This window comes from Mirounga angustirostris, unplaced genomic scaffold, assembly GCF_029215605.1.
Source record: "Mirounga angustirostris isolate CCGP_5_RB_7025 unplaced genomic scaffold, mMirAng1.0.hap1 SCAF_6, whole genome shotgun sequence".
Classification (NCBI taxonomy): domain Eukaryota; kingdom Metazoa; phylum Chordata; class Mammalia; order Carnivora; family Phocidae; genus Mirounga; species Mirounga angustirostris.
The window spans coordinates 58,008,517-58,025,264 of NW_026991714.1; the positions used below are offsets into that span (position 1 = coordinate 58,008,517).

The 16,748-nt window shown below is 41.4% G+C and overlaps 1 protein-coding gene across 1 annotated transcript in view; it reads right to left on the reverse strand.

Moving 5' to 3' along the window:
- TIPRL (TOR signaling pathway regulator) overlaps positions 1-10,479 on the reverse strand; it is a 30,876-nt gene extending 20,397 nt beyond the window's left edge. The window contains exons 1-3 of the mRNA XM_045877525.3: positions 10,241-10,479; positions 3,878-4,057; positions 3,092-3,191 (exon numbers count right to left, since the gene is read on the reverse strand). Of these exons, the coding sequence (XP_045733481.1) occupies positions 3,092-3,191; positions 3,878-4,057; positions 10,241-10,344 (384 nt within the window). The 5' untranslated portion in view covers positions 10,345-10,479. The remainder of the gene's footprint in view (positions 1-3,091; positions 3,192-3,877; positions 4,058-10,240) is intronic.
- Positions 10,480-16,748: the final 6,269 nt, after the last annotated feature.

The window sequence follows — 16,748 nt, forward strand, 5'->3', positions numbered from 1 at the left end:
TCAGGGTCCTGTGTCAGGCTCCAGACTCAGCGAGGAGTCTGCTTAAGGATTCTCTCTCTCCCTCTCCCCCTACCCCTCCTCCAGCTCACACTCTCTCTTTCTCTCACTCTCTCTCAAATAAATAAATACATCTTTTAAAAAAAAGCTTTTTTAAATGCATGGACATTATACACGTTTTATTCCTAAAAGGCAATACAACTTGAAGAGGCAGTCTTCCACTTCTATTCTCCTGTGAAGTCATTTATTTAACAAGAATGAAGAAAATGACCACATGTTGCCAGGTACATATTAGGCACCTGACCTCATAACATTCTTTTTTTTTTTTTTTAAGATTTTATTTATTTATTTGACAGAGACACAGCGAAAGAGGGAACACAAGCAGGGGTGTGGGAGAGGGAGAAGCAGGCTCCCCGCAGAGCAGGGAGCCCGATGCGGGCTCAATCCCAGGACCCCGGGATCATGACCTGAGCCGAAGGCAGATGCTTCACGACTGAGCCACCCGGGCGCCCCTGACCTCATAACATTCTTACACGATAATCTCGGAGGTGTTCTGAGGGTGGCCCAGCTAATAAACAGCAAAGCTGGATATGAATCCAGCCAGTACAACTCTATGACTGGCTCTCTTCTCTTGCACTACGCTACAACTCACAGAGTAATAGGTAAAACAACACAAAAAGAGTGAGAAAACACTAGACACACACCAGCAGCAGCCCCCAGCAATTAAAAGGCAAGAATTTAAGGGCAAAAAAAAAGGCTTCATTCTAATGCCTCATTCTCTGACATTTTTACCATTTATATAAAATATATTCTCCTCCACAGGCATATACTTCCTATACACACCAGGGCTTTTGTTTTCAGAAAGGGTGGAAGAATTGAATAACTTAAAGTCCCAAGTAATATTATAGGGCAAAAAAAATCCTTAGGTATCAAGAAAGCCAAATGCAAAAAATGTTCCAATGGAGTGATCTTCCACATACAACAAACATCCTTAACAATAAGCTACAGCATTGGTATTATGCTATTAAGAGAAACCTACTTTAAGATCTTGAACCCATTTCTTCATCCACAAAATGAGGATAAGAATGCCCATGACACAAGGTTATTTTGAGGATTAAGCAACAAAGTTCTAACAATTTTGCCTAGAAAATGGTTACTCAATTTTTTAAGGCAATAAAGGAACATATTCATCAACTCTGTTTAGACCGTAAGGCAAAAATAAATATTTAGACAATATATCTAGTCTTGGTATTTCAATAATACTTAATATATATTTTTCTATAATATCTTGGTATATATCTAGTCTAATATTTTAGTCTTGTTATTTCAATAATATTAACTTAGTTTTCCTGACATTTGAAATATGATATTATCATAATAATAATAGCAGTTACCATTTATGGAGATCGTGCTGTGGAACAGACACCTTGCTAAACACTTCACATATGTATTCTTAATACCTTACAACTGCTATTATCCAGTTTACCAAAGTGAGAAACAATGTTTAGCAAGATTAAATTGCTTTTCCAAGTTAAGTAATGGTGCTGGGATTTGAACCCAGGCCTGCCAAAGCCTGAGCTCATTACCGCCAGTGAGGGGTGATCACACTGACATTTGTCAACAACACCTCAGAACAAATTACATTACAGGTTAAAGTGTCAGTAAGAGTACTGAACACACGCTTTTCACCTCCTACAACTCTCAAATGCCCTGTTTCTACTGCTGTGTTTCTTGCTCATTGGTAACAGCTAATGCTACTTCATAACCCATAGGAGGCTTTTTGTAAGTCATCATTCCTACAAAGTGTTAAAACGAGTTCCCATTTCCTCACTCCCAGCAATGAAATATCAAATGAGCTACGTTCTTTATAAAGTTTTAAACTCAGGAGAAGAAAGGAGAACATTAATCTATGAAGTATTAAGGGATTGAAAAACCTTGCTCCCCATTAGACTGTAACAGAGGGATTTTTGTCTGTTCTCTGCTGTATCCACAGCTCCTAGAATTAGTGCCTAGCTCAGAAGAAGAGTTCAAGAATGAATGAGTGTGTGAGTGAGTAGAGTGAATGAATGAATGAATGAATGAATGCATACATGTTCTCTCAAAAAATGTGTATTTGTCTTGGAAGCAGCGGAGAAAAATAGTTAAAGCTTGGATTATAGGAGTGGAAGAAAATGAAGAGAATGGAGTTCCTGCTATGAACTTCTGTCTTCCCAAGACTCTAAAAATCTCTGCAGAGACAAGGAGTCCATACACAGCTCTATCTCCTTAACATTTCTGCCTAGGCACCAACATATGATAGAGGGTCTCCAATAATTACTTTATTTACACTAAAATAATTTTGTTCTCTGTAATTGAATGTGATAGAGACATGCAGCCTAAGCCAAATTTTCTTCATTTCAAACTGTAGGGTGTCAAAATGCAGCTAAGTTCCCAATATGACACCTACCAATTCCACTTTCCCAGCATCATTCACCACGAAGTGAATCTCTTCTTAAGCATGTTTTACACAGATGCATTATTAACATGGAGCTTTAGAATTTATCGAAAGCCTTCCCACAAATTAGCTCATATCAAACCTCTGATGTTGAGGTCACTATTTCTGTTTCCCCAGTTTACTAATAAAATTGAGACTCAGAGTAAGTAACTTGCCTAGAGTCATACCAGGTTCACAGACAGAGCAGGCGGGACAAAAACCTAAGCTGTCTGACCGAAAGTCCTATCTGCCCACCTGCCTGTTCACCCGTAAAACTGTAAGCTACTAACTGGCAGGTTCTGTCTAAATCACCTAATTCATTACACCAAGGGCAGATACACATTTTAATGCTTCTTGAGAGTGATAATGATAACATTAAGGCAGTTTGCTATTGCTACTAAACATACTTTTGAGAATAAAAATTGTTCCCCTATGGCCTTCTTATTTTCTATTTATAATCAAGAAGCAAAATCCCTTCACATTAGGTTCTGAAGCTTCCCTCAATAGAAAGTAAGTGGGATGAAAGTAGTAGCAAAAATAAGCCATTATTAGAAAGTTCTAATGCTGAGACTGTCCAAGACCATTAATGACTTTATCATAAAAGCAAAAAATAAGATTTACCTTTAACTTAAGTGATTCTCCAAGTAATGTTCCCTTATAATCTGTTGTATAGGTCCAATCGTATGGTTTAATAACTTCTTTGGAGTGTTCACCCTCCGTCCTCAAATATCAAAATGAGAAGGATCAGGTTTAATGATGCAGAATATAGATCATCTGTATTCATATATCACACCAAATTACATTCTACAAATAATACAAATATCCTAATAAATACATATACTTGTCATAATTCACTAATATAAGATCTTTCTTGGTTTTTCTGCATATTTATTGTTATTAAACTTGTCATATGCTGATAGAGTCTTTCCAATTAGTCTGTATACTGCCTAAGGACATGGTTTAAAGGCTTGTACTTCTTTCTTTCCTCCAAGGTACCTAGTACATAATAGGCACAAAGTAAATAATTGCTGATTTGATTATCAAAGAAAATACATTTTTCTCTATTTCAATGCTCCTCACATTTACAATGCAAATTACAAGTAACCATTTTTCTTCAAAAACAGGAACAATAAAAGTACAGAGTATACTCCCTCTTCACTAAAGAACACTGAAAGCTCAAAAATGTAAACCTTACATAGCTCAGCTCAACTGTAATTCAACTGAATTCAATTCAAGAGGTGGAGTAACTAATCTCCATTTTATGGATGAGAAAAATGAATCCGAGAAAGATCCAACTATCAAGTGTAATAATACTTGCCTTTCACTCAAATAAAATACACATATCATGACTGAAGATTTCTTTCAACTCTTCTTTTTCATTTAACCTGTAACTGCCCAGATTCTCACCTGCTTTCCTGCCACTCTTCAGCACAGGCTACTTTAAGCATTCCTTGATAGTTGTTAACACATCTTAATGCATCTGTAGCATTGAACTCAATCCCAAAGCCAGAGCCATGCTGGATTCTTAAAACGTTGTCTCCAAACATCATTTCAGGGAGAGATGGCATATGTAATTCATCGGCTAACCTATGCATAACCAAAAGTCAGGCAATAGTTCCAATAGGGTTATAATTATAAAGCGGGCAATAGAGGCAAAAGTTTAAATGTGCTCTGAGTGAAGTTCTAAGGGACCACAAGGAAAGCACAGGACTTTAGTGCAGGTGCTCTACGATAGCTACTTTAGCAGATCAGAAGGCTTTCTTTTCGATTTTCTTTCTTAAGACTTCTGGATTTTTTGTACAACTACACAGCTATTATTGTTAGGTAAGGGAAAATAATACTATACTAAAAAATATATTGTTACATAAAGTCAACATAGGATCTATGCATATCCTAAGACCACAATTACCTTCTTTCCTATTGCTTTAGATCTATTTCTAATCAGACATAGCAATCAAATCTTGCATATATATTAAAAGCAAATAAGCGAAAAAACCCTGCATGAACAAACTAAACAATGGAAAAAATACTGATTCTTATTAGAAACATCTATTTCAGGGGTGCCTGGGTGGCTCAGTCGTTAAGCATCTGCCTTCGGCTCAGGTCATGATCTCAGGGTCCTGGGGTCGAGCCCCGCATCGGGCTCCCTGCTCGGCGGGAAGCCTGCTTCTTCCTCTCCCACTCCCCCTGCTTGTGTTCCCTCTCTCGCTGTGCCTCTCTCTGTCAAATAAATAAATAAAATCTTAAAAAAAAAAAAAGAAAGAAAGAAACATCTATTTCATTCCTGGATCACAAAAGGCCCACCACCATCAAGAATAAATATAGGTGGGGCGCCTGGGTGGCTCAGTCGTTGAGCGTCTGCCTTCGGCTCAGGTCATGGTCCCAGGGTCCTGGGATCGAGCCCCATGTCGGGCTCCCTGCTTGGTGGGGAGTCTGCTTCTCCCTCTCCCTCTGTCTCCCCATCCCCTGCTCATGCTCTCTCTCACTATCTCGCTCTCAAATAAATAAATTAAATCTTTAAAAAAAAAAAAAGAATAAATATGGGTTCTAATCCTAGGAGAAGACCTAATGTACCATAGTCTCATGTTTCCATAAACTTCATGTTTCTGGTAGACTTTTTGTTCTTACACAATTATATTAATTATAGTTATGAAGAAAAGACAGCACTTAAAGAGTCTGTTTCTTATAGGAAAACAACCTTTCCAATATATTTCTCAACTTGTCACAAGTTTTAAAAGGTGGTAATAAAGAAAGCAAAAGCACCAACACTGATGAGGGAAACCAGCACTTGCGTACATGGATTTCTGGAAGGACTGTGTTAATACACATCGTATCCCCTGGGGCACCAATTAAGCAAAAAGTACAAGGAATTTAATCAAATTTATATCCTGACTCAAAATATCACTTTTGGGAAATCTATAATAAAGAAATAATCTCCAATGCAGAAAAGAGCTATACACATTAATACTCATAACCATCTTATTTATAATAGTAAAAAAGAAATACTCAGAATGTCCAATCGTAAAGAAATAAATGGTCATGTATACTACAGTCTATCCATACAATGAAATATTATAGAATCATCAAAAATGTTTAAAGAGAAAATACAATATAGGAAAAATGATTATGATTACAATAGTAAGAAAAAAATGGGCACGTATACTTATTACATCTGTGTGTATATATGTATGCACATATCACTGACCTAACATTTTAAGTTGCACATCTTTATTTTTTTTAAAGATTTTATTTATTTATTTGAGAGAGAGAGAAACCACATGAGAGGGGGGAGGGTCAGAGGGAGAAGCAGACTCCCTGCCAAGCAGGGAGCCCAATGCGGGACTCGATCCAGGGACTCCAGGATCATGACCTAAGCCAAAGGCAGTCGCTTAACCAACTGAGCCACCCAGGCGCCCTTTTTTTTAAGATTTTATTTATTTATTTGACAGAGAGAGAGAGAAAGAAACAGCAAGAGAGGGAACACAAGGAGAGGGAGTCAGAGAGGGAGAAGCAGGCTTCCCACCGAGCGGGGAGCCTGATGGAGGGCTCGATCCCAGGACCCTGCAATCATGACCTGAGCCGAAGGCAGACGCTTAATGACTGAGCCACCCAGGCGTGACAAGTTGCACATCTTTAGTATAATATCTAATAATGTTATTTTTTCATCACAATTTTAAGTAAAATTTATTCTTAGTTATTAGGAGACAGAAAATATTAAGTACTAGAGAAATTAACACTCCTATGTTCATTGCAACTCTACTCACAATAGCCAAGATGTGGAAACAACCTAAGTGTCCATCCACAGATGCATGGATAAAGAAAATAGGGTTTACATATACAATGGAATACAACGCAACCTAAAAAAAAGGAAAGAAAGTCTGCAATATGGAACAACATGGATGAACCTTGCAGGCATTATGCTGAGTAAAATAAACCAGTCACAGAAAGACAAATACTATATGATTCTACTTATATGAGGCATCTAAAGTAGTCAAATTTGGGGGTATCTGGGTGGCTAAGTCGGTTGAATGTCGGGCTCTTGATTTTCGCTCAGGTCATGATCTCAGGGTTGTTAGATCAAGCCCCAAGTTGGGCTCTGCACTCAGCACAGAGTCTGCTTGAGATTGATTCTCTCTCTCCCTCTGCCTCTGCCCCTTCCCCTGCTCTCACAAACACACTCACTCTCTGTAAAATAAATAAATAAGTAAATAAATAAAATCTTTTAAAAAATAATAATAAAATAAAATAGTCAAATTTATAGAATCAAATAGTGGAATGGTGGTTACCAGAGGCTGGGGGGGAGGGGAAAATAAATTACTAATCAACAGACATAAATTTTCAGTCAAGCAAGATGAATAAGCTCTAGAGATCTGCTGTACAACATTCTACCTATAGTTAATAATAATGTATCGTACACTTAAAAATTTGTTAAGAGGGTAACTACAAAAGATCCTGAATAGCCAAAGCAATCTTGAGAAAGAAGACCAAAGCTAGAATATTATGCTCCCTGATTTCAATCTATACTACAAAGCTATAGTAACCAAAACAGTAGGGTGCTGACACAAAAACATACACATTGATCAATGAAACAGAATAGAAAGTCCAGAAATAAACCCACACTTATGGAGCACCTGGGTGGCTCAGTTGGTTAAGCTTCCGACTCTTGATTTTGCCTCAGGTCATGATCTCAGGGTCTTGAGACTGAGCCTCACATGAGGCTCTGCAATCAGCAGGGAATCTGCTTGAGATTCTTTCTCTCCCTCTTCCCCTCCCCCCGCTCGAGTGTGTCCTTGCGTGATCTTCCTCTCTCTCTCTCTCTCACAAATAAATCTTTAAACCCACACTTATATGGTCATTAATCTTCAACAAAGGAGGCAATATACAATGAGGAAAAAAGTCTCTTCAATAAATGGTGCTGGGGGAAACTGGAAAATCACATGCAAAAAAAGGAAACTGAAACATTTTCTTATACTGTACACAAAAATAAATTCAAAATAGATTAAAGATCTAAATGTAAGACCAGAAACTATAAAACTCCTAGAAGAAAACATTAGGCAATAAGCTCCGTAACATCAGTCTTGGCAACATATTGTGGATCTGTCGCCTCAAGCAAAGGTAACAAAAACAAAAATAAATAAATGGGACTATATAAAACTAAAAAGCTTTTGCAGAGTGAAGGAAACCATCAATAAAGTGAAAAGGCAATCTACTGAACAGGAGAAGATATTTGCAAATGATATAACCGATAATGGATTAATGTCCAAAATACATAAAGAACTCACACAACTCAATATAAAAAAACCAATCTAATTAGAAGTGGGCAGAGCAGCTGAATAGGCATGTCTCCAAAGAAGACACAGAAACATATGAAAAGATGCTCAACATTACTAATCATCAGGGAAATGCAAATCAAAACCACAATGAGATATCACCTCACACCTGTGAGAATGGCTATTACTAAAAAGACAAAAAAATTACAAGCGTTGGAGAGGATGTAGAGAAAAGGGTACCCTCCTACACTGTTGGTGAGAATGCAAAATGGTGCAGCCACTATGGGAAAGAATAAGAAGGTTCCCCCCAAAATTAAAAACAGAACTACCATACAATCCAGCAATTCTACTTCTGGGTATTTATTTGAACCAAACAAAAACACTAATTTGAAAAAACATACGTACCCCTATGTTCACTACAGCATTATTTACAATAGCTGAGATATGAAAGCAATCTAGGTATCCACTGAAAGATGAATAGATAAAGACAGATATAGATATATATACACACATACTTCCAAGAAAAAAAGTACAAACTTCCAAAAAAAAAAAAATTTTTAAGAACATAGATCTCATGTTAAGTGTTCCTACTGTAATAAAACAAAATTTGAAAAAAGAAAATATTAAATACTTAAAAGATTTAATAAGATGAAGATTAAGTGTCCTGGAATAAATATTCCATAAAAAACATCCAATTAGGGGCGCCTGGGTGGCTCAGTCGTTAAGCATCTGCCTCCGGTTCGGGTCATGATCCCAGGTACTGGGATCAAGCCCCACATCGGGCTCCCTGCTCCACGGGGTCCTGCTTCTGCCTCTCCCACTCCCCTGGCTTGTGTTCCCTCTCTTACTATGTCTCTCTCTCTCTCTGTCAAATTAATAAATAAAATCTTTAAAAAACAATTAAGAAAAAAATCCATCCAATTAAATTTTAACTACTTTACTGAATAATGCATATGAAATAATATGTGATTCTCCGAATTTGCCCCAATATATCTGGAGAAATCTGGTGGTCCTACAAAATATTCCAGTTATATATGTAAAATAATTAGTCACTAATCTACGCTGCTAACCATCCCTTCATGACTCTCTTCCCTGGTCACTTCCCTCGGCCTAAATCTTAAAATACCAGTGCGCCCTAGGGTACTATCCCATAACCTTTTCCTTTTCTTCTGGATGACTTCTGTAAGATCTTAGTTCACTCCCAAGGCTCCAGGTATCAACCAGAAGCTGATGATTCCCAAACCTGAACCCCTGGACAGTCATGTTTTTTGAGTTCCAAGATAAATGCTTATTACATCTCCACTTATGACCCGCAACACAACTCATATTTCAACAATCTAAGCTGTTCCTCTATCCAACAACTGCCCTAATCTATTCCTCCTCCTGTTTCTACCTTGTTCAGGGACAAAGCTTCCCATGCAATAGCCCAAGCCAGAAATCTTGTCATCAGTATAGATTGCTCCTTCTTCCTCCCTCCTCCTGTCAATTGGCCATCAAATCCAGGTACTCCCCTTCTAACTAGTCTCCTTACCCAGTCCTGCAGCCCCCCAATCCATCCTCCACATCGCCTTCAAAGAAATCTTTCAGAGTGTACATCTGACAATGTCACTCCTTTGTACAAAATTACACCGGTGGTAGTCACGTGAAATACAAATTCCTTAGCCTGTCATACAAATTCTCTCAGCATCTCCACTCCCCTGGGGCCTAACTCCCATTTCCCACTACTCCCCCTTTAGTACATCATGCTGCAATCACACAGAAATGGTTCTTCAAACAAATCCAGGCTCGCACTCTCCCTGGCCTCCCGGCTTTACACGTGTCCCGTGACACCCCCAAACTGTTCAGATTCAGCTCAGGCATCACAAACGCCTCACAGCTCGTACCATGCCTGGCCTCCTGGCTTTACACATGCGCCCATCCCCAGTCCATCCAACCGACTTTATCAAGATTCACCCAGGCATCCGAATTTCCCGGACGCCCTGTCCCTCTCAAAGATCTCAGATAACCCCGCGTATACAACTCTATCAGATAATCACACGGTATTACATGGCCTGTCTCTCTCATAAGACTGAATTCCTGGAAGCAGAGGCTCTTTCATCTTCCGTATCTCAAGCGCCTGGCACAGCACCCGACATGCTAAAAACCAAGCCCATGTATCATCCCCCCTACGAGCCCCCAAGAAAACAGGTCACAGCCACCCAGGAAAAAAAAACGGTCTAAAGGTGTCTCCTGCTGGGGCAGGTAGAGACCTAGGGCGAGGGCGAAGTCCACCAGCACAGTCATGCTCTGCTCAAACCCGGGCGGAGTGACAGTTGCACGGACGCAGGTCAGGGCGAACCCCCACCGAAGGACAGGAGGTGGCGATCTATTTCAAGGGTCCCGTCCTCACGCACGGAGCCTCCGCCCCGGCGAGGGTTGGGGCTGCGCGCAGCTCGCCCTGCCTCCCGCCCAGGCCCAGCTCCCCGGCCCGCTCCCCGCGCCCCGAGTCCCGGAGCCTCACTTCTCCACATCCGCGGACTTCATGATGTGGGTCTTGGACGCCGTCAGCTTCCAGGGCCCGAAGGAGAAGTCCTGGTGGCTGCTCTGGAAGCCGTGGATCATCATGGCCGAGGCGGCACCGGCGCGGGCCTCACGGAACACGCTGGAGCAGCGGCGGCAGCGGCAGTGGCAGCGGCAGACACCGGTTCCTCCGCCTCCGTCCGGCCCAGCCCCCTCGGCTTCCGAGCCGTTACCATGCCCGGCTCCTCCCCGCCCCGCCCCCTGCCGGCCGACCCGGACGCGGGCCCTCCTTTCCTCATTCTCCGCCCCTTCGACTTTTGCTTCCGGGACCAGTTGCTAATGTTGCGTGACCTACGTCTTACGTCACGATGCACCGGAAAACAGAAAAGGGGAGAGACAACTGAGGGGCGGGGCTTCTGCCGCAGGGGGTGTGGCCAGGGACGTACCGCCCCTCCCGCTGGACTCTTTGGATGACGTCATCTGGGGGTGTTTTACAGAACTCTAGTGATGGAGAAGGTGAATTCGGCAGGATCTTTAGAGAGCTCGCAAAGCAGTGTCATTACGTCGCATGTTGACGAATCAGTGTGCAGAGGAAATGTCCTATATTTTTCTGTCGAGGCCAAAAACCAGAAATCCCTTAGAATTTAGGAGGTCCAGCACCGAGTGTTACATGATTCAGAAGTGGACATCTAACTACTGTTGACTAAGACAGACTCCTATCAAAAATTTCAGACTTCGGACAGTTCAAGACTTTCCTAATCTAGGCCCCTGGAATAGTGGAAGCAACACTGGAGAAACTGGTATTAAATCCATTTTTGCAGTGCTGTTTTGGGCATCCTTCGGCAAACCTCTTAACTAATGATTTTGGCTTCAGTTGCCTCAAAATGAGATGGCTTGATGTAAGGACATCTCCCAAATCTGTCTTTCTGGCCTCATTTCCAGAAGCTCCCTTTCAGCCCTATCCACGTGCACTCAGCCCTACTTCTAAGCCCTTATCCTTGCTGTTCTATCTCTTAAACCTAATAAGCATATTCAGACGTATCCTTTTTCAGACCCAACCTGGCACCTTTGGAAAGTATAGATTCTCCAGCCTCCCTGCCTCACCCTAGCCAAGGAATGATATGCCTTGAACGGATACATCTTCAAAAGACTTTTCCTGAACCCTGGATTTACTTAACTTCTTCCTCTGAGCCAACACGTTGATTTAAGTCAACTTCAGTGTCCACTCATTCATCCAAATGAATATCAAAATGTGAGAACCTGCAGTTTGCCAAGCATTTGTTTTATAACAAAATAGTATTCTCACCCTATCTTGTAATGGAGGTTGACAATGGAGTTCTGAGACATGATTTCAGTGATACAAGGCCAGACCCCTTTCCCCTCAAAATGTACGTTATCTATCTATCCAGTTTCATCTAAAATTTCAATTGCTTCAAGTAGGGCAATGGGCCACTGATTCGCTTAATCAATCATTTACAATTTAGTCTAAATGATTTTATTATATCATTTTCTATGAGCTGGCCTTGATAGAGAAGTACCAGGCCACACTATCCAGACCTGAGTCAGTGCTTTCCCACCTACCCTTTCAAAACATTTGTCTCCTTCCCAAATTTTCCTAGGCAGGCTACAATGAAGACTTCCTATTAGAAGGATATTTCTACTTAAATTTAAAATCTAACAATTAAGCCCTTTATCTCTAGGGTCTCCAATTCAGCACCTTATTAGAAACTTTAAAACTAAAATTATTTGAGGGTACAAAGAAATAAATCTTTAAAGGTACAATTTAAAGCACTCACACATTAGAAAGAGAGATATTTAGGCATTAACTGGGTATTGTCTGTGCCCATTCAAGTACTATCATGCAACAACGATCTGCTTTATAAAGCTGGTTCTTGAGAAGAAGTAATACATGGGAACTTGATTTTTCAACAGATTGGACAAAGGATGTTTGCACCACCCAATCAAACCATCTACTGTACAAGTTTGTCAAGATTCAGTTTTTAGGGACGCCTGGGTGGCCCAGTCGGTTAAGCGTCTGCCTTGGACTCAGGTCATGATCCCAGGGTCCTGGAACTGAGTCTTGCATGGGGCTCCTTGCTCAGCAGGGAGCCTGCTTCTCCCTCTGCCTGCCACTCCCCCTGCTTGTGCACGCACCCTCTCTCTCTCTCTCTCTGACAAATAAATAAATAAATATTTTTTAAAAAAAAAATTTAAAAAAAAAGATTCAATTCTGAGAACAACCAACTGGTTATTGTAGAAGTTTGCTCAGGGCGCCTGGGTGGCTCAGTCGTTAAGCATCTGCCTTCGGCTCAGGTCATGATCCCAGGGTCCTGGGATCGAGCCCCACATCAGGCTCTCTGCTCTGCAGGAAAGCCTGTTTCTCCCTCCCCCACTCCCCCTGCTTGTGTTCCCTCTCTCACTGTGTCTCTCTCTGTCAAATAAATAAATAAAATCTTTAAAAAAAAGAAATTTGCTCATTTTCTCATTACACCGGTTTTGGGGGGCACCCACTGTGGTGCCAGAATCTGCTTTAGATATGAGGACACAACAGGGAATAAAACAGGCAAGATAAGATCCCTGTCATCTCAGAGCTCACACTATAAAGAAGACAGGTAAAAAACAAATAAATTTATGACTTAAGACAGGGATAAATTCTGTGCAGAACATTGAGCAACTTAGGTGGAAAGGGTTACATGTGTGCTTGAGTGAGTGAGTGAGTGTGTGTGTGTGTGTGTGTGTCTTTGGGGATAGAGAGCAGACCGGTATAGATGGAATGATCAGAAGAGCCCATTACTGGGAGCGTCTAGGAGATGAGTCGAGAAATGTAGGCTTGGGGCAAATCAAGAAGGAACTTGATGATGTCATGCTAAAGAACTTGGGACCTTTTTCAGAGTAATTAGTGGCCACTGCCTCAGTGAGAGAACATGATGGCTTAAACTTGTGTCTTCGAAGTGAGATACACATCCATATCACCATACTGCAAACTGCACTGGAGGGAAGGAAGAAAATATTAATACTTCTATTTATATTTATTTCATCTTTTTTAGTTCTATTTTTGTGCATGTTCCCTAATGTACATAGTGTATCACATATTCATATGCACTTTATTTGCAAACAAATATTGGGATGCATGCTTGATTTTTTACAGATATTAATGGCAAGTGATCAAATGACTTTGTGGACCATTGGCCTAGTTGAAGGCAGTAGTAGAGGGTGAGAGAGAAGAGGACAGATATATGGGAGAGGACTAGGTGACTGATTGAATGTAAGGGGAGAAACATCCAATCTGTGGCCTGGAGATCACAACACCATAATCAGGATACCTATCAACTGACCTGTTGAAAGACAGGGACCACCAAGAGAAAAGACATGGTCATATAAAAAGAGAGAAGAATAATTTTCTGAGGAAGAGCCTGTGGCAACAAAGTCTGACTCCCTTTGTTCCTCCACATGTGAAAGCCTATATGATGCACATAGGCACGGAATGCTAGAATTTATGCAATGTGGGGGCATTTCTGAAAGAATGATCATGGTCATTAAAGAAAATCAATATTGTTCAAATCTGTATACTGCATCAGTTGTAATTTGGTTTAACTGTCTCTTCCATCTCAGAGTGATTCCTTTCTGCACTGCAGAATAGCATACAGAACAGCAAAGAGGGGTGCCTGGGTGGCTTAGCTGGTTAAGCATCTGACTCTCCATCTCAGCTCAGGTCTTGATCTTGGGTCATGAGTTCAAACCCTGCATTGGACTCCATGTTGGGCGTGGAGACTACTTAAAAAAAAAAAAAAAACTGCAAAGAATTTGGCCAAGTTGCCCATCCACAAGGCTACCCAGCTTTCCCTTCATTTAAGGGGTTCAGGATCTGTGCACTGACTCAGATCTGGGAATTAAGGAGGGGCTATGGCTTTCATGGTGATACAATCCAAGTTTTGTTTTCATTTTTGTTTTTTTGTTATACTCAGGGTTGTGTTGGTAGCACAGATCAAGTAGAACCTTAATGTATTGTTCATCTATTTCTAGCCTAGGGACTCAACATCAGTTGCCCCTACCCAAGATCTCTGTGGGTCAACCCATTCTGATGCTCCCTCTGTCCTTGCTGCCTATTATAGTTATCATACTCACATGGCCTCTGGTCAGTTAAGTACTCCTATTTGGCTTTTGCATCTTGGACATCACTACATCCCCATGGAAATCACTGAGTCGATTCTAATGGAACGTCTCCCATCTCTATCCCTGCATTGCAGAAATCAGCCAATGAAGCACCTTTCAAGGATGGTGGTGCCCCTTTCATCAGTGTATTTCTTGGTAAAGGGCAGGTACTCTAGTCCTCTCAGGGGACATAATTAGGAGGTGGATGAGCAGGTTACATGAGAGAAATCCATTCCAACATTCTTATCTCCCTATGTCTTTGCCTTACTTCTACATTAAGCCAAAGAAAATCTATATCTCTACTTCTGGCATCAAGGGTCATGGTTGAGATCAGGTTTCCGTGAGCCTACTAAACAAACAAGTCCCAGCTGTTCACACCAGCACATTGAATCCAAATATCAATGCATTCAGCTCCCTCCAAAATTACATTCCTCTTTTGCTGGGCCAGCATCCTCAGTGTGGAAATAAAAATTCCCACACTTGGGGCGCCTGGGTGGCTCAGTCAGTTAACTGTCTGCCCTTGGCTCAGGTCATGATCCCAGGGTCCTGGGATCGAGCCCCTGCATCCAGCAGGAAGTCTGCTTTTTCCTCCCCCTCTACCCCTCCTTTCTCCCCACCCCGCCCCCCGGCTCATGCTCTCTCTCTCTCAAATAAATAAAGTCTTTAAAAAAAATTCCCACACTTGCTTTCTGGAAATTTTCAAATATAAATTAGCAAAATACTGTGATTTGTTTGCTGTTTTCAAGTTCTGGATTTGATTTTGCATTTTGTCCTCTGGATGCACTGACAGTGAATGTAGTTAAGGATCCAGAAGCGATGAGAAGTGGTAGGTGGTTCACAGGGAGAACTGGCATCCTCTTGCAAAGTGTCTGCCTCAGATGAGGTCATCCTAGAAACTTGAAGCAAATCAGGACCATCTTAGAGAGAGGAAGGGGGCTGGAGATTGCGGGATCATGGTACTTAAGTTTTCCCAAATCTCACTGCCTCAACTCTAAATGCCTCACTCTTGGTCTAAATGTTCTAAAGTCACATAAGAGGCCTGCAAGCCTGAAAATTAAACCTATGTTGAAAGTCAGCCACTCATTTTGTGCTCTTTTGGCTTAGTGGCTGTAAGAGGCCAGAGATACTTATAATAGGCGACTGTAGCTTTCTCACTTACAATGAGCTAAGCCAAGGAGTTAAGTTATATATTCTGTTCCTGTTCAATGGTTTCCCTGACATTTTCAACATGCATGCTTAACAAAGCCTATTCATTTCTATTTCTACTCCCCTCCCCCTCAATAAGGGCTTGGAATGCTTTCATTCCGACCACCATCTCATTTTGTATTTTATTTTCCTCTTGAGCTTTTTTAAAAAATCCATTCTCTGGCTCCCCATTTTCACTAGCTATCTAAACTGATTTTTTTTCAAAAACCCTCAAAAGGAATTGTGCTTATATCAAAACAAAACAGAGGAGGTGGCAGTTGGGATCTTTTGTTCCATCCTGAAGTAGGCAAGGAGAAGGAAAGTTCTTATGAAAGGTGGAGAGAAGCCGCAGATGTGTGAGATGGCTGGGGGAACCCCAGCAGCAGAGAGAGCAGTTCACAGGGGGTTAGCCTGAGGCCTAGAAGTGTCTCCTTAAAGGCTACAGGAAGCCTCAGTACCCCGCAGCTTACTGATGAAGAGAATACTGAACACAAAAGCACATTCCCTAAGGAGCATCTTAGTCAAGTTACTCTTGGTTGAAAGGAACAGAAACCCTTTTCAAACTAGCTTTAGGAAAGTACTCTATTCTATGTGTTTAAGAATCTGGGGTTACCTCATGGAATGTGCTGCGAACGTGAACAACCAGGCCTCAGGAAGAGAGGAATGAGGAGTTGGAAAGCCTGGGGTTCTGGTTGGCCCTACTCAGTCTCTCTCTATGACTCCTAGTCTCTCTCTTTCCCTTTGCTCTCCTGTCTGTGCATCTGCTTCCTTCTCCTCTCTTTGCAGACCAGCTCACTCTACTTCTCTTTGTATGTGGCCCCCTGAGCTTCCTGGTAGACCTCTTGATAGCTGTCTCTGGGTTCACATTTTAAATTTCCAGAAGAGGGAATCTGAGTGGCTCAGCTTGAGTCAGGTGTCTGGCATGGCCCAGTCAGCGTGATAGATGGGGCCATGTTGGTACAAGCCTTCGACTTTGGAGACCATGGTTCTCAGACATAGAGATATACCATATGCCCTGCCCCCAAAGTCTGTAACAGTGGGCTTTGGGCTGATTAGGGGAGGAACAGAAGGGTTTGTAAGTATGTGGTACTGTTAACTTCTGTCCCCAGTGGGGACAGAAAATATTAGCAGAATGGGATATGAAAAAAGAACCTGAAAGAGAAGTTATAGAA